The sequence below is a fragment of the Vulpes vulpes genome, chromosome 13 (assembly GCF_048418805.1).
Source record: "Vulpes vulpes isolate BD-2025 chromosome 13, VulVul3, whole genome shotgun sequence".
Classification (NCBI taxonomy): Eukaryota; Metazoa; Chordata; class Mammalia; order Carnivora; family Canidae; genus Vulpes; species Vulpes vulpes.
This window is the reverse complement of record NC_132792.1, coordinates 95,531,338-95,549,293: the sequence shown is the minus strand read 5'-3', so window position 1 is coordinate 95,549,293 and position 17,956 is coordinate 95,531,338. Positions and strand designations below refer to the sequence as shown.

Sequence of the window (17,956 nt, the reverse complement as noted above, 5' to 3'; positions counted from 1 at the left end):
CCCACAATATTATAATTACGCACCTCCACCTAACTCATTATTCAGTTTCAAGGACTTCAAGGAACCCTTAGGGAGTTGTGGGACCTCAGGCTACGAATATCTATGGGGGCACTTAGGTGAATCCATTGGTTAAGCATATGCCTTTGGCTCAGGTCATGATCTCAGAGTTCTGGAATCAAGCCACACGTCAGGCTTCCTGCTCAGCAGGGCAACTGCCATTCACCCTGCTCGTGCACTCTCCCCCTCTCTCTCAAATAAATAAAATCTTAAAAAAAAAAAAGAACGTCTGTAATGGGAGAAAGATAACATGTGAGATATGGGGAAAAAGAAAGAAAGTTGTTCTGTTTTCCTCCTAAACCAGTTGGTTAAGAATTGAGACACTTCTGCAGGAGGAGGAGCAGTCAGTTTGCTCTTTGCCAGTTCTTGTAGACCTGGAACAGACGGCACCAGCTATGACGGGGTCATGATTCAGGTGACATCTTTGGCATCTGAGGCCTAATTAGGCAATTCAACAGGTTTTTCTTCAGCCCAGGGAAGCCAATTAGATGTTGTTCTCCTCACCCCAAAGGAGGGGAGAAGCCATATCTATATTTAAATTTTACTCTGCCTCATAAAATGCCACTTCTCATAGGTGGAGAAATGATCATGTCATTGACTGGCAAGCCAAGGCCATCAAAATTTAATTTGATCTCTATCTTAATCCTTCCATCCAAATAAACTACAGATGTGTCAAAAACAGATATATAAGAAGTGAAGCTATTAAAAATCTAGAAGAAAAAAAAATCTAGAAGAAAATGTGGGAAGAATTTTTAAAAATAATTTTAAAACGGAAAAAGCATTTCTAAGCAAGACACAAAACCCAGAAGCCACTAAAGGAAACATTGATAACTTTGACTACATAAGAATTTAAAATTCCTATTGAGAAAACAAACATCATAAAGTCCAAAAAAAAAAAAAAAAAGGCAACTAAACTGGAGGGGGCAGAAAACCATATACATAACAAACAGGGTGTCGTTAATATATGAAGGGCTCTTGTTAAAAAAAAAAAAAAAAAAAAAAAGTGAGCAACCCAGAAGAAAAGTGGGCAAAGCCTTGTGAAAGTTAACAAAAGAAAAAATACATGTTGTGGCTATTAATTATATGTGGAAAGTGCTCAGTCTCACTCCTAGATAGTGAAATGTGCCTCACATTAATCTTTCTACCTAACACAGGGGCAAAGACCTAAGATTTTGATAAACCTTGGTGGATGAACCTGGTGGGGACCCCATTGTTAGCGGAGTGTAAATGATTCCTAGAATTGAATGTAAGCAGCAGGAAGGCGGGCATTTTCCTCTTGTTTGTTCACTGACATATATCCATACTACCTAAAATAATGCCTGTTATGAAGCAGGGTCTCAGTAAATATCTTGTTGAATAAAGAAATGAAAAAAAGGATAGCCTCTTTGGAGGACACTTTGAGGGAATTTATCAATATTAGAATTGCACATACTTCTTATTCAGTGCTAGTACTTGTAAGAATTGATTCTCCAAATACGTATTTTATACATGAAAAAGTACTTACACCAGGTTATTCTTTGTGGTATTTTTGTTTATAATTTTAAAAAATTGCAAAAATGTCATCAACTGGAGATTGGTTGAATTATGCTAGAAAATAGGATACAGCAGAAAAAAAAAAGAATAAGGAAGCTCTTTATGTCTTAAAATGGAGTCATCTCCAAGATAAAAATTTAAAAATGTAATATGCAGAACAGCGTGTTCCTATTCATGTAAATAAGAAGGAAAGGGGAAGAACAAATGTGTTTGCTTGGGCCTGCATGGACTATCTCTGGGAATATCTCAGATGGCAGAGAGGAAAAGTAGGAGCCTGGAGGGAGGACTTAGGGGGGCGGGGAATCACCTTTCTGCCTGAAATTTTTCCCACACTACATAATTTTGTTTGTTTCAGAGAGAGAGAGAGCATGCGAGCAGCAGGGTGGCAGGGTGTGGGGAAGGGCAGATGGAGAAGGGGAGAGAGAATCTCAAGCTGACTCCATACCCAGTGTAGATCCTGATGTGGGGCTTGATCTCACCACCCTGAGATCATGACATGAGTCAAAATCAAGAGTCTGTCACTTAACCAACTGAGCCACCAGGTGCCTCACGTGCTACGTAGTTTAACAAAACAAAACAACAACAAAAAAGTTACTTGTCCTGAATGAACCTGCCTACGTCAGATAGATGTATTTATTCATTAACTGAGCTGCATAGACACTGTGTCAGTGAACTTCTGGTTTTTGTTCTCAGAGCAGTCTGTAGCCCTCATGAGAAATCAGTCACCTCACTGCCACGTGATTTTTCCCTCGTGTGTATCTGATTTTCTGCACACTTCCCATATGCTTGATGTCACGTTTTTCCTTTCTAGATCAAAACTACAATAATGCTACAGCCCTTGTGATTACCTTTCCTGTCAATAATTACTACAATGATACAGAGAAGCTCCAGAGGGCCCAGGCCTGGGAAAAAGAGTGAGTTGCTGTCTTTGTCTGTGGAAAACTAGATGCTAGCACAACGCACTTCAGCCTCATTCAGCTAAATTAGCCAACAGCAGATCTAAGTCATTTTTTTTCACTTGGCACTAATGATGCTCGGAAAAACATCTGTACATCAGTTCATCTGCAAACCTTGTGTAAATAGATATCCCCGCACAGGAATGCAGAAGTCTGTGCAGGAGAAATGTTTCATGCTCCCATTCCTTAGAGCAAGCCCCCAGGAGCAAGCTGCATGGTAGTAAGGGTTGTGCACTCTGGGAGATCACGCAGTCACTAAAGAGAGGCAAATTGATGGTTCCAGATATAGGATGTAAAAGCTGAAATCAACATGGCTGGGATTATATGTGCTATACACGCTGTCCATCCGTAGAAAAAATATCAAGCACAGGACCCTGGGAAATCGTTACCTGTATGTAACCCCTAGAGAATAGGACAGAGGGCTGAGGAGACAGGGCATTTTGACCCTTTCTACTTTTCAGTGCTTTTTTTTTTTTTTAACAGCTTTGTTGGAATATAAATCCCATACCATACATTATACCCAATTAAATTATATAATCCAGGAGCTTTTAGTAGATTCATGGATATGCAAGTGTCACCACAGTGAATTCAAGAACGTTTTTCTTTCTAAATCTTAAAAATCTTTAGTTATCATCCTCTGCTCCTCATCCTCCCACCTCCCAGCCCTGCAAAACCATTAATCTACTTTCTGTGTCCATGTTATTGTATTCTGGACATTTATATGAATGGAAGCATACATGTGAACTTCTGTGTCTGGTTGCTTCCTCACTTAGCATGTTTTCAGGGTTTATCCAAGTTATAGGATGTATTAGCACTTCATTCCTTTTTATGGCTGTGTAATGTTTGGTCTTATGGATATGCCACATTTGATCCATTCATCAGTTGACGCACATTTGGATTGTTCCTGCCTTTTGGCCATTGTGAATAATGCTGCTGTAGACATTCATATGCAGGTTTTTGTATGAACTTAATATGTTTTCATTTCTCTTGGAAATATACCTAAGTAAGGGTAGAATTTCTGGCTCATATGGTGACTCTTTGAAGAACTGCAAGATTGTTTTCCACGGTGGCTGCACCTTTTACATTCCCACCAGCCTGTGTGAGGGGTTCTACTTCTCCACATCCTCACCAACACTTACCACGTGACCTTTTGGTTCTAGCCATCCTAGTGGGTGTGAGGTGGTACCTCATTGTGGTTTTGATTCGCATTTCCCTGATGGCTAATGATTTCAAACATCCTTTTTTTGTGTGCTAACTGGCCATCTGTATAACTTCTGTGGAGGAATGTCTATTCCTATCCTTTGCCCATTTTTAACAGGATTATTTGTATTTTGATTATGAAAGTATAAGAATTCCTATATATTTTACAAATCTGTCAGATATATGACCTCCAGGTGTTTGCTTCCATTTTCTTTGTTTTGTTTATTTTTGTTTTCTTGCTGGTGTCCGCTGAAGCACAAGTTTTTAGTGTTGAAGTCCAATTTTTCTAGTTTTTTCTTTTGTTGCTCAAAGTTTTGGTGTCCTAAGAAACTACGACCTGATCCAAGGACATGGAGATTTATGCCTCTGTGTTCTTCTGAGGGTTTTATAGTTTAGCTCTCACATTTAGGTCTTAGATCCACTTGAGTTCATTTTTTTATGTAATGTGCTATCCAAATGATCCCAGACCATTCGTTGAGAAGGTTATTCTTTCTTTCATTAGATAGTCTTGCCACCTTGTCGAAAATTCAGTGAGCACAGATACAGTTTCTTTCTAGACTGTTATCTCTGTTCCTTTTATCTTTTTGCCTATCTTTGTGCTCATACCACACTGTCTTGATTACTGTCATTGTATAGAAAGAAGCATGTGTCCTCCTCCTTTGTTCTTCTTGAAAAGGAAGGGTTTGGCTCCTCTGGCCCCTTTCAATTCCATATGGATTTTAGAATCAGCATATCTTTCTATCGAGAAGTCAGCTGGGATCCTGACAGGGATGGCATTGAATCTGTAAATCAGAGGTTTGTTCTATGAGCATTTTTCTTTTTCTTTGTTATAATATGCTTCATTTAGAAATCCTTTTTAGTAAAAAAGAAATGAAACCATGAATTAACTTTTTTTTTTTTGATGGAACACTTTATGAATTTGCATGTCATCTCTACACAGGAGCCGAGCTAATCATCATTCCAGTTCTAGTATATGTGCTGCCAAAGCCAGCACCACGAACCAACTTTTACTTTTTTTATTTTTTATAATTTTTTAAAGATTTTTATTTATTCACGAGAGATAAAGACATAGGCAGGGGGAAAGGTAGGCTCCCCGAGGGGAGCCCAATGGTGGGACTCAATCCCAAGACTCTGGGATCATGACCTGAGCCAAAGGCAGACGCTCAACCACTGAGCCACCCAGGTGCCCAACGAACCAACTTTTAAACTTGTCCTAAACTTGTTTCAGGCAATAGAAACTTCGTCATGACTGGAACTTTATAATCTGGGGGTGTCTTACCTTCTGGCCTCTCCAGTGTCGAAAATCCTAATGTAGGGATACAGGTTAAGTAAGTGTGGCTTTTGTGTCCTATAAGTTGGGAAGAAGTCCTCACTTAAAAAAAAAAAAAAAAGTCCTCACTTAGCTGTCACTAAGTTTTAACTACAAACTAAAAATATAAAATTTGCTCTCTCTTCAGGTTTATTAATTTTGTGAAAAACTACGAGAATCCAAATCTGACCATTTCTTTCACTACTGAGCGAAGTATTGAGGATGAACTGAATCGGGAAAGTAACGGTGATGTCTTCACTGTTCTGATCAGCTATGCCGTCATGTTTCTGTACATTTCCATAGCCTTGGGGCACATCAAAAGCTGTAGCAGGTTTCTAGTAAGTGGTGTGTGTGTGTGGGGGGGGAAGTGAAATGATGGTGCACAGCATGATGTCATCTTTTTTGCCTCTATTTTTTTGCTTGTTTGTTTTGGAGAGGGAGGGGGCAGAGGGGCAGAAAGAGAGAGAGAAAGAGAGAATCCTAAATAGGCTTCACGCCTAGCCAGAGCCCAACACTCAATCCCATAGCCCTGAGCCACAGGTGCCCCTGCCTTTACTTAGTTAATCTTAATTCATTATGTTCAAAACTGGTGTACATTCCCCTGTGTAACATTTCTATTTCCTGCACGTGTTTTCTTCAGTTCCAAATTTTTGGTTTATTTTAAACGTAGAATTTATTTCCCATAATCCAGGTTTTCCTAATTTGACCACACCATCACCGAAGAATGGAAACCCATAAAACATGTTGTTAGGGAAGAACTTGAACATTTTTCATATCTTCTCTCAAACTCAGAGAGGACTTTAGCTCCAAATAGACTATACCCAAAAAGAGGTATAATGACGACTTTTTAGTCATCGGAGTAAAATGATAACTGATGATTTGTGTCTTTGTTGCATATCACAGGTGGATTCTAAAATCTCCCTTGGCATCGCTGGGATCCTCATTGTGTTGAGCTCAGTGATGTGCTCATTGGGCATCTTCAGCTACTTTGGGATCCCCCTCACCCTCATCGTGATCGAAGTCATCCCATTCCTGGTGTTGGCTGTTGGGGTAGACAACATCTTCATTCTGGTCCAAACCTACCAGGTATATTTCCATAGTCTCACAGAGCTTGCTGTCTGACCAAGTAGGGGGCTGCATTAATGGCTGTTTCACTCCATGCAGAGTATTTGTGAATGTGGACAGTGAGGAAGCTTTTGTTTCCTGTTCTCTGTGTTGCTGATTGGTGTCTGTAACTTGTTCGGGACATTTTGAGACCAAGAAATTCATCCTTCTATTGGGTTGAGAGAATAAAGTGAGAATTTAGTTTTAAAGATTTTTTTTTTTTTTTTTTAATTTGAAAGGGAGACGGTGCTGGGAGGAGCAGAGGCAGTGGGAGAAGCAGGCTTCACACTGAGCAGAGAGCACAACACAGGGCTCTATCCCAGGACCCCAGGATCATGACCTGAGCTGAAACCAAGAGTCGGATTCTTAACCGACTAAGCCACCCAAGTGCTCTGAAAATTCCATTTTAAATACATGTGCAAGAAGGGCTTGCATGTTTCTGGAAAGTATTTTGGATACAACTGTTATTAAAATGGATCTCCAATAGTATGCAAGAATCAAAGATTTTTCAGAGATGCTACTAAAAAGAAGGGCAGCATAGGACTTGCTGATGTAGAAAATGGTCCCAATCAATTTCTTCTCTCCTGATCTCCCTACTTGGGGACTCAGTGGCAAATAAGAGTATAATTTAATGGTCCAGCCCCCTGCAGCATGCGTTGCGTATATTTTCCTGACAAGATGATCCAGGCTTCCTTGAGCATCTCACCTGTTACCTAGCTTAACTCTGGGGTTTAGGAATATCCTGGACAAATTACCATGATGAGTTGCAGGTCCCCCATCAAAAGTTTATCTACAGTAAGTAGAAGCTCCTAATCATTTGTCTTTACCATTGAATTAACACAGAGCAACAGTGAAGCAAAGAGATAGTCTTATTACTTAGAAATGTTAATGCCCTGTGTTTTGTTTTTTGGTTTTTTTTTTTTTTTAAGCGCGATGAACGTCTTCAAGGAGAAACTCTGGAACAGCAGCTGGGCAGGGTCCTGGGAGAAGTGGCTCCTAGTATGTTCCTGTCCTCCTTTTCAGAGGCTGTAGCATTTTTCTTAGGTAATTTCTCTTTGAATTCTATCAATCCCACAGTTTTCTGAGCCTGGGAGTAGAAGGATCTGGGTATCTAAATGCATCCCTTTGTGTTGCTTCCTTGTTTAAACAGCTTTACTCTGTAATCAGAAAGTATCAGAGTGGACCACAAGAAAAATTAGTGGCAGTATCTTGGGTATCATTTGGAAGTGTCCTCTTTTTTAGGGAGTGGGGCTGGGGGGCGGGCAGAGGGAGATTCTTAAGTGTCTCCATGCCCAGCACAGCGCTTGATCTCATGACCCTGAGATCATGACCTGAGCCAAAATCAAGAGTCGGGTGCTCAGCCACATGGGCCACCCGGGACCCCTCCTCTTTCTCATGTCGTGTCAGTACAGTGTTAATGTCGGGGCCCAGGGTGACAGATACCTAGAACTCCTCTGCTGCTTCCCATTTTTGGCACCTGTGGCGAATGCTGATCTTTGAAATTGGCATTCTCATGCACCCACAGGATCCTTGCCAACACAGCAGTTGAGCAGAATCCACAGGCACTGGCTTGCAGGGTGTTCACCAGTGTTCTCATAGGCAGTCTTCCTCTCTACACACAAATCCTCGAGGAAGCAGCCTCATTAATGAGCAGGGGTCCTCGGACTTCACCTCACTACAAGGAGCCAGAGTAAGCTGGAACAGAAACCAGCGCTTCCGTATTTCTTTCCTATGGAGAAATCACCAACCAGCCTTCCTCACAGGCTGCCTGCCCCCATGTCTGGTGCGTGGTAGTGGCAGGATGAGAAAACAGTCCATTTTTCAGGAGGAGGCTGGATTAAAATTGCCCGGCAGGTCCAGAGAAGACACACGATCCATGGACCACAAACAGACCTGCCTCCATGGGCTACCGGGCCATCCTGCAGGGCTGTTACAGCATCATCGAAGGCAGCATTCTTTCAAAACAGACACGCACCACTATACTGGTCTTCGTTTCTACAAAGCAATGCGCTTTGAAACCTGTGGTCCTTACTCTTCCTTTTGATGGATACAGGTGCAAAGAAATTATTTTTCTGATTTTCTCATCAGAAAATGTGATGAGAATAGCAGCTGACACTGTGCCTCAAGGCTGGATTTTGGGGGGAACAGTAGGAACGGTGGGGGTTGTGGCATGCAGAGGACACAGGCCTCAAAAAGGCAGTTACATATTGCTGGGCCAGTGCTGCTAGGTCCAGTTTGTTTGTTACTCTTTCTTTTCTTTTATTTTTTCTCTGTGAATCTAGATTTTTGTGTCAGGTTTCACTGTTAAATATTGGCTACTTTTTAGAAGAACTGGTTATTCATCCTAAAATGGATTGATCTAATATGGACCATACCAGGTACGTCTGGCCATGGGCTGCCAGTTTGCAGTTTCCATGTGAACCCAGTACTTCTGACTGGGAGCACCCTCATTTGGTTGTAAAGAAAGTGGAAGACTAATGTTGTTGTAATAGCAGATTGAAAATACTGTTCCTGGGCCCCTGGGTGGCTCATTTGGTTAAGCGTCTACCTTTGGCTCAGGTCATGATCCCAGCCCTGCATCAGGCTCCCTGCTCAGCAAGGAATCTGCTTCTCCCTCTGCCCCTCCCCCTGCTCATAATCTTTCTCTCTCTCTCTTTCTTTCTCTCTCTCAAATAAATGAATAAAATCTTAAAAAACAAACAACAACAAAAAAACACTGTTCCTCTCTAGAGCAAAGCATAGAAGGTACTGTAAGAAATTACCTATACTGATGGTTCCCAGGGTTTAATGTGCGTAAATTCATCTGGAGAGCCTGTCAAATACAGTTGAATTGGGCATGAATTCCCACTGTTGTGATTAAGTAGGACGGGGGTAGTGCCCAGGGACCTGCATTTTTAACTCCCCAAGCGGCTCCGGTGCCAAGAGCATTTTGTACAACACCAGGCTTATGGACCCATCTTGAGTTCTGGTATGACGTCCACAGGCGGCGGCGGCGGCATTCCCCAGGGTGGGGGGTAGTGTGGGAAGGACGGGTCTTCTCGTGGCTGCGGCCTGCTCCGGCCCTTGTGTTCCCGTGTACGCATGGGTGAGAGGACTGCACAGAGTCCTCTGCTGGCAGTAGCAGTGATGCAGCAGCCTCTGTCCCCCTGCAGGAGCCTTGTCACAGATGCCCGCAGTGCACACTTTCTCTCTGTTTGCCGGGATGGCGGTCCTCATTGACTTCCTTCTTCAGATTACCTGTTTTGTGAGTCTCTTGGGGTTAGACCTTAAGCGTCAAGAGGTGAGTTGTTGTCAGGAGTACAGCCTGTTTAGAGTCTCGGGTCCAAGGAGGCAACAGGAGGGCATGACCTTTGTTCCTCTTTGTCCACTCAGAAAAATCGCCTGGACGTCCTTTGCTGTCTCACAGGCTCTGAAGGTGGAACCGGCATCCAGGCCTCAGAAAGCTGCTTATTTCGGTTCTTCAAAAACTCCTACTCCCCATTTCTGCTTAAGGATTGGATGCGGCCCATTGTGGTAAGAGTCTCTCTGTGGTTTTCCTCTATTTTCTCCCTAAAACAGATGTGTCACCTGCCGTCTTAGAAATCAACTTGGGTGGGGCACCTGGGTGGCTCAGTCAGTTAAGCTGTAACTTAACCACATCCAACTCTTAACTTCAGCTCAGGTCGTGATCCCAGGGTCGTGGGATCAAGCCCTGTGTCAGGCGCCCTGCTCAGTGTAGACTCTGCTTTTCCCTCTCCTTCTTCTCCTCCCCCTGCTCACATGCACACCCTTTCTCTCTAAAATAAACAAATAAAATCTTAAAAAAAAAAAAAAAAGATACCAGTTTGGGAAGGAGATTCTGACAGCTGTTAAGTATATATACAAAATTGCAAAAGCAAATATGTGCAAGTATGTAGAATATTTTTCTAGCTGGCTTTTAGCAGTCATTCAGTTTTTATTTTGAAATAATTACACACATACACACACAAAAATTACAGATTCACAGAAAGTTGCAAGGATAGTAGAGAGACGACCCAGGTACCCCTCACCCAGCTTCTTGCCGTCGTCTTACATAATTGTAGTTCAATGGCAAAACCAGGAATTTGACATTGGCACAGTGTCTGTGTCTAGTTCTGAGTCACTTAATCACATGTGCAGATTGCAATAACCAGCACTGCGATCGAGATCCAGAACTGTTGTCACAGCAGTCTCCTTCACGATGTCCCTTTATAGTGCCACGAGCCTCCTCCCCACACCACCCACTGTCCCTAATCCCCAGCAACCATGCAAGAGCATTTTGTCATTTATATACTGGCTGTAGCCAACAATAACCCATCACTTTTCTACTAAAAGAACATAGTTAGTCTTCAATAATGGTAAAGTAATAGTAATACTTAACATTTATCGAACATTTAATATTGGGTACTATGCTAACACCTGGATTATCCCTAGATTCTCTCATTTAATACACAAGACTGTTTTATGTTATACATCTTTTTTTCCTGTTTACTGACGAAATAGAAACCAAGAGAGGTTAAGTGACTTCTCCAGGGCCACCCAGTTTGTAAGTGGTGGAAGCAGGGTTTGAACCCAGGTAGTTTGACTCTAGATACTCACATCTCAGCCACTACCCCTTCTTCTCTATTTTAACATGTCACGTAAACTTTTCAGTTGAGAAAAATCCTGGGTTTTCTTATGTGTTTAAATTTTATTTACATTCTTAAGCTCTAATACACAAAGCAGTCACCATTTCATAACTCACTTTTCATTCCAGATAGCGGTATTTGTGGGCATTCTCTCATTCAGTATCGCAGTCCTGAACAAAGTGGAGATTGGATTGGATCAGTCTCTTTCAATGCCAGATGTAAGCTGCTTTCTCTTTTATCTTGTTTAGTCAGTGATATGAATAAATTTTTCAAAACTTGCACACAGTTATTTTAAGTGGATGCCAGCTTCTAAATGTACGAGCTGACAGGTTCCCCTGGGTTATGAGGCCTGCCACAGAGCCCTGCCAGGGGGTCCCGTCTTAGCATTTGGGACTCTCGGGCCTCTGGAAAAGCCAGAGAAATCGGGCAGCAAGCCTCTTTCCTCGTGAGGTGCCCTCCTGATGGCGGGCCAGCCAGAGAAGTGCCTTGAGTGCAAGAAGGGTGAGGAGCAGGGAACTGGCTAGGTCAGGAATCCCAGGTCTGGGCTGAGGACATCTCGACAGCAGCCTTGCAGTGCTCTCATCACCCTCAGCCATCATCACCTCACCTAGACATCGTCAGCACGTTCATGCTTTGCCCTGTTCTTTGATCATTCTTTCAGGACTCCTACATGATGGATTATTTCAAGTCCCTCAAATACCTGCATGCAGGTCCCCCCGTGTACTTTGTCCTGGAGGAAGGACACGACTACACCTCTTTGGAAGGGCAGAACATGGTGTGCGGGGGCATGGGCTGCAATAATGACTCCCTGGTGCAGCAGATCTTCAGCGCGGCTCAGCTGGACAACTAGTCAGTACCGCCCAATGTTCTCCTCCTGTAGCAGCAGCCGTCAGAAGGGGCTCTCGGCCAGAGGCCCTGTGGGCCTGAAATTTCTTACTGAAAATAGATGTGCTTAGAAAGTGTGGTGTTCAGAATCATGGTAACTCTGGCTTTACCTAAGCAAAAGCTTTAAAAGGATTCATTGACCAACTCCTATTCCGAAGGGTTTTCCCATTAAGTGGTAATGACGTCTGCCCTCTGACTGGACAGCAGTATAACACCTAGGAACGGAAGTTAGGTTTCGAGAAAAAGCACTGAATCTGCAGACTCCCCGCGGAGCAAGTCAGTAACATCTCCTTCCTTCTCATCTCCTTCCTTCTCGCTAGTACCCGCATAGGCTTTGCGCCCTCGTCCTGGATCGACGATTATTTTGATTGGGTCAAGCCTCAGTCTTCCTGCTGTAGAGTCTACAACAGCACAGATCAGTTCTGCAATGCCTCAGGTACTTTCATGTCCTTCTCCAGATCTTTGTGACATTATCCTTTAAACCTGGTTTGCATTTCACCTCAGTTTATAGCTGTGATTATGCTGGCGCTGGTCCCACTTCCTTGGTCGCCATCTCTCTCTGGGCCATGCTCTTGGATGGTTGTCATGTTTTTCTGTCTCCCCCTCCCTCCCCTCATGAGGCTGTAAGACAAACAGGGCCTCGGTCAGGGGACTCTGGTTTTCAGAGTTTTCAGCATTCTCTTCTCCCAAACAACACTAGTAGTGCCTTTTGGTTGGGATCTGGCTGTAGCATCTCACAGGTATGCTTCCCTTAGTTCTCACTGTTGCCTTGTAGTTTTGTTAGGAGCATTGAGGTTGCCCTTGAATTTCCTTTTCTTTTTCTTTTTTTTTTTTTAAGAGAGAACAAGGAGGAGTTGGGAGGAGGAGGAACAGAGGGAGAAGGAGAGAGAGAGAAAAAGAATCTTTAAGTAGACTCTGCTCAGCACAGAGCCTGACGTGGGGCTCCATCTCATGACCCTGAGATAATGACCTGAGCCAAAATCAAGAGTCTGTCACTTATCTGACTGAGCCACCCAGGTGCCCCTGTCTTCAAATTTTCTGAATAAAAACATGGAAGCCTTGTGCTCTGATAGGACCAATTGCAGTCATCGTCAAAGAGAAAACCTGCTTTAGGGAATAGAGTTTGTACAGCCTGCCTCAGATGAAGATGGCATCTCTGTTGTATTAGGCTATGAAAATCACGTGTGTTAGAAGCTTTTGGATCAGGAAAAAGATTGAGGAAAATAATTCCCCTCATTTATCAATATCTTTACATGTTTTAAAAATAAATCTGGAGACCGGTTTTTCTCACATTGGCCCCTCCTCTGTTTGTGCCAGTGGTCGACCCTGCCTGCGTCCGCTGCAGGCCTCTGACCCAAGAGGGCAAACGGAGGCCTCAGGGTGAAGACTTCATGAGATTCCTGCCCATGTTCCTTTCTGATAACCCAAACCCCAAGTGCGGCAAAGGGTAAGTGCCACTGAGCCGCTCAGATACCTGCCTTATTTTGCACTGGACAACTAGCAGAGGGCTGGGGTAGAAGCGGTTGTACCAGAAAGGTCTCTTCTCTTCCCTTACCCATCCTATCCCGATCCTTCTGTGAAAACAGAAAACCTAAAAAAAAAAAAAAAAAAAAAAAAAAAAAAAAACAGAAAACCTAAAACACCTCTAAGGAAAGCTTCTCACTGTCTTCAACTGATACCACCCTGGCTCAAGCACTTGTTTCTTACTCTTGTCTCTGTGTCCTGGCTGTGCAAGTGGACACGGACCACTGAGCAGGTGTCTAGCAGGGCAGAAGGGGAGCGGGAACCTGTGGTGTTTCAGAATGTGTTCAAGTCCATCTGTGGGTGTCAGGGACAGCTTCTCTGCTTGGTCCCTGAATGTCATCCTGAACTAAGGTTTAGATTCCTCTAGCCCCACCATTCTTCTCGCCAGCCCGTCTGGCTATGGGGCTATGGGCTGTTTCACTCCCCCATCTAGCCGAGCAGCCAGTTACCATGGAAGCAGGATGTCTGGGTCCAGAGACAGGGAAGAGGGCCGGAAGTCGGGCGGTGAGGGAGCGGGGGTACGATTCAGAGCCTTCTGTAGGAGGAAGAGGAGTGTCTACACATACGTTAGGTAAACGCGGGACTTCCCCTGTTTTTCCTAAGAATATGTATTTGACCAGAATCCCATCAGTTAGGCATGTATATCATGGCTGCACTTGGAGACCTATACTTGGTACGGTGGAAAGACTGTGCCTAAAAATAAAAACGAATATTGCAGCTTGGTCTGCTTGCAGACTTGAACACTTTGGCCTACATAAAACAAAACAGAGCATGTTCAGCTTTTATGAAAGCAACAGCCTGCACTTACGGGAGCCACCTGCGTGCCAGGCACCTCATCCCCATCCTCGCCCTGATCACACAGCCTGTGAGTAGGTGGCAGAGGACACCGCCACCCAGATTCAGTTCCTTTGCCCAGGGTTCTGAGGCCAGTACGTGGCAGGACAGACCAGCCTCACGGCCACAGACTCCAGGGCCTTGTACTTTCTCACCTCCTGTTACACAACACTGCTGAGCAAACGCCGTAAGGAAAACACATTTGATTGCGAGCAGAACCAGGTGTAGAAACAAGAGCCCCTCAGCACCCAAATGACCAAAAGCAATAAAGAAAAGCCAGTGTGAGAGAGAATACGCCAAAACCTTCACTGTTCCCTTTTGGGGGGCCCTTCCCTGTCTCTAAGATGGTGGTCGATCTGACCTCTGAGCCCAGGGTCAGGTGGTTCCCATTAGCCTTGAGCGCTTCGGGTTCTGTGAGTACTTTCTGCAGCCTCTGACACCACCGAGTCTTCTCTTAGGGGACATGCTGCCTACAGCTCAGCAGTTAACCTCGTCGGCAATGACACGAGTGTCGGAGCCACTTACTTCATGACCTACCACACCGTGCTTCAGACCTCTGCTGACTTTACTGACGCCATGAGAAAAGCCATCCTCATTGCCAATAACATCACCAAAACCATGAGTCTTAAAGGAAGCCACTACCGCGTGTTCCCGTACAGGTAGTGTGAATTTTATAAATGAGGGGTCTTGCATGAGGGTCTGCATCCTGGGGGCTCCTTTGGTGGGATGCTGCTCCTTGGCTTTCATTCTGGCACCTTCTCTGTCATGAGCACAAGCAAAAAGTAGCAAGGGGAGGTAGCGTCTGGGTGAGGAAGGCCAGGCTCTTGGGCACCCACCAAGGTCTGAGTGCTGGTTGCACAAAATTTGGTCTCTGGGCCAGAACTCACAGTCTGCAAAAGACCCACTCCCACACCGCAGTCCGGCGGGAGGCCACGGTCCTAGGGGACCAGGCTTCACAGAGAGGGCTGAGCTGCTGTTCCAGGCCAGTAGCCACGGGTTATCCCTGACCACCGATTACCTGGGACAGTGCCTTTATGGAGGCTTTTCATTTTTGCTTGTTGGGGTTTTTTCTTAAAAAAAAAAAAAAAAAAAAAAAAGCATTAGGAGATCCTGAATTTGGAAAATTTTGAAAAGTAGAAGAAACAGGTGATTTTTCCCCAGCCCTATGATCTTGCTTAAAGGAGTTCCAACCCATTCCTTGACAGGAAGACAGCCTGTTTTTTTATGAAAGAAGTTCTCAGAGTGGGTGTCCTAATTCCTGAGAAGAGTGGGTTAACTTTGCCAAAAAAGCGTTTTCTTCTCAGACCACTGCATTTGGCCTAAAGGAATTCTCAGGATAGATCAGGACTTGTTTTTTCAAAATACCACGAAATAGTCTCTGTAAATGCCTATGAAGTAGAATAGGTTGGTTCATGAACAGAAACTTTATACAAGATACACATTTTAGGTCATTATTAGGCCCTTCTTTGGGTGTCTGTGGTCAGAGTTTCATTTGAATTACTGCAGAGGAGTCTTGCAAAAACGGAGTTTTTATGCAAGCAGTATCTCTCAGAGTAGTTTGTCTTACAGTAGCGGCAGCATGGAAAACTAGATGCTCCAGAAGCAAGAACGAGCCGTAATGGAACCCTCTCCTCTCTTCTCCAGTGTGTTCTATGTCTTCTACGAACAGTACCTGACCATTATTGATGACACGATCTTTAACCTCAGCGTGTCACTGGGAGCCATCTTCTTGGTGACCTTGGTTCTCCTGGGCTGTGAACTGTGGTCTGCAGTGATCATGTGTGTCACCATTGCCATGATCTTGGTCAACATGTTTGGCGTCATGTGGCTGTGGGGCATCAGTCTGAACGCGGTTTCCTTGGTCAACCTGGTCATGGTGAGTCGTGGTCTGCTTGGTTTGTTCGTAACTCCTGGGTCACTTCTGTCAGCTGTTTCTTGGGGTCAGAGACCAAGACCAGCTCTTGGACAGGTGAGAGGAGTGTTAATGGAGTGCAGGCATGAGTGCTGCATAGAACAATGAACGTGTGACTTCATGATGTTGCGGGGGTATTTTGCCCTGAACTTCTATACTGAAGGGTTTGCAAAAACATGACACGACACCCACTTTTTATTTCATAAAAATGCTCCTTCCCAGTAGAATTCTCTACCAGTACCTTTTGCTTCCCATGCAGTTGCCAGGTACTTTTTGATAGTCTCGAAGATAGGAGTGTTTGAGAAAGTATTAAAATAGCATTTGTCTGTACTTAAGATATGAACACTGTTTTTGGAGGAGTGGCAATGAGGCCCAAGTAAAGCAAATCTGATGACCCTGTGCTGGCTCTTGGGGGGTGGGGGCAACCTTGAGAGGCTTCAACAGATCCCCCTGAAACAGGGCAATCTGCTATAGAGAAGAGCGGTTCTGGGTGCTGTGCCTTGAGGGTCCCACGGATCGTCCAGTACACCTTCAGGTGGTGTGATGGGGGCAAGGGGATGTTTAGGGCTCCTGTGCCTTCCTGGGGTACCCTGCAAACCATGGGTCCTGCAAGAGAAGTGCCTGTCTGCTTAGGATTTTCAGCCGCAAAAGGGCAGTCGTAATGGAAGCCCTCTTTTCCAGAGCTGTGGCATCTCCGTGGAGTTCTGCAGCCACATAACGAGAGCGTTCACAGTGAGTGCGAAGGGGAGCCGCGTGGAACGGGCCGAAGAGGCGCTCTCTCACATGGGCAGTTCTGTAAGTAGCCTGGCCAGAGATTCAACATGAAGTGCCCAGCTCATCAACTGAATGCTTCTCAGGAACTGGGAAATTCAGTGGGGAAACCAGAATTTTAATTACTTCGCAACTCCCCGAGATGACTGGTCTTCAAGCATTTTATGAAATCGCTCTATCCGGAAATTTTTAAAACTGTTCCCTGTGGTGAATCCTTTATAGGCAGTGGAGCAGGAAAAAGAACAGAGGTTTGGTCTGAGGGCCGGGAGGCCTTTCCATGTAAAGCCCAGGCCAGGCACACGTGCTGACTGCGAGGGAGCTGTGGTGCTCAGAGCCCGGAGCATCGTCTTAGTTCAACCCCATAGCCTGCTTCTGCCTTTTAGTCAGTTACTTTGCTGCTCTAGAAAATACCATTCAATGAATGCTGTTTTTTTTTTTTTTTAATTTTTATTTATTTATGATAGTCACAGAGAGATAGAGAGAGAGGCAGAGACACAGGCAGAGGGAGAAGCAGGCTCCATGCACCGGGAGCCCAACGTGGGATTCGATCCCGGATCTCCAGGATCACGCCCTGGGCCAAAGGCAGGCGCCAAACCGCTGCGCCACCCAGGGATCCCTGAATGCTGTTTTATAACAGTTTGATACCTAATAGTTTTCATCTTAGAATATAAGGAAATCTCTGTGTAAAGACAGACTCCACTGTGCAGAATACATGCTTTTACTGTTAAGCCTTTTTTTCCCAGACCCACACGCAGATCAAACCGTTTTGGGTAGAACAGAGTGCTTCTTACCTGTAACTCTGAAAGCTGGGGTGAATTCACCGCCTGTTGCTTTGGGGCTTGCCCGTCAGAAAATCGCTACGTGAGGAATCAGAGTAGGTTGGTAACTGCTTCCCAACCCTGTCTCTTCTTTCAGGTGTTCAGTGGAATCACACTAACGAAATTTGGAGGGATTGTGGTGTTGGCCTTTGCCAAATCTCAGATTTTCCAGGTATTTTACTTCAGGATGTATCTGGCTATGGTCTTGCTGGGAGCCACGCACGGCTTGATATTCCTCCCTGTGTTACTCAGCTACATAGGTAAGCATTCTTCTGCAGCATTTAAACTTGTGCTAATGGTCATTTGATAAATGGTACTAAAAAAAAAAAAAAATTCTGAGAGGAAGAAAACCCTGCCTGAGGGCTTAGTGAAGTGCTAACGGCTCTCCAGAAGTCCCCCACCACCACACAGCCCCCCTCTCCCCGCAG

The 17,956-nt window shown here is 44.5% G+C and overlaps 1 protein-coding gene across 2 annotated transcripts in view; it reads left to right on the top strand.

Annotated features, from left to right (window-relative positions):
- NPC1 (NPC intracellular cholesterol transporter 1) overlaps positions 1-17,956 on the top strand; it is a 53,066-nt gene that overhangs the window by 33,907 nt on the left and 1,203 nt on the right. For both annotated transcript variants that reach the window (XM_026006527.2, XM_072735093.1), the window contains exons 11-24: positions 2,402-2,504; positions 5,204-5,393; positions 5,959-6,141; positions 7,089-7,203; positions 9,312-9,439; positions 9,532-9,672; positions 10,913-11,002; positions 11,446-11,633; positions 11,990-12,105; positions 12,987-13,116; positions 14,486-14,686; positions 15,672-15,903; positions 16,621-16,734; positions 17,626-17,788. In XM_026006527.2, coding sequence (XP_025862312.1) covers positions 2,402-2,504; positions 5,204-5,393; positions 5,959-6,141; positions 7,089-7,203; positions 9,312-9,439; positions 9,532-9,672; positions 10,913-11,002; positions 11,446-11,633; positions 11,990-12,105; positions 12,987-13,116; positions 14,486-14,686; positions 15,672-15,903; positions 16,621-16,734; positions 17,626-17,788 — 2,094 coding nt within the window. The remainder of the gene's footprint in view (positions 1-2,401; positions 2,505-5,203; positions 5,394-5,958; positions 6,142-7,088; positions 7,204-9,311; positions 9,440-9,531; positions 9,673-10,912; positions 11,003-11,445; positions 11,634-11,989; positions 12,106-12,986; positions 13,117-14,485; positions 14,687-15,671; positions 15,904-16,620; positions 16,735-17,625; positions 17,789-17,956) is intronic.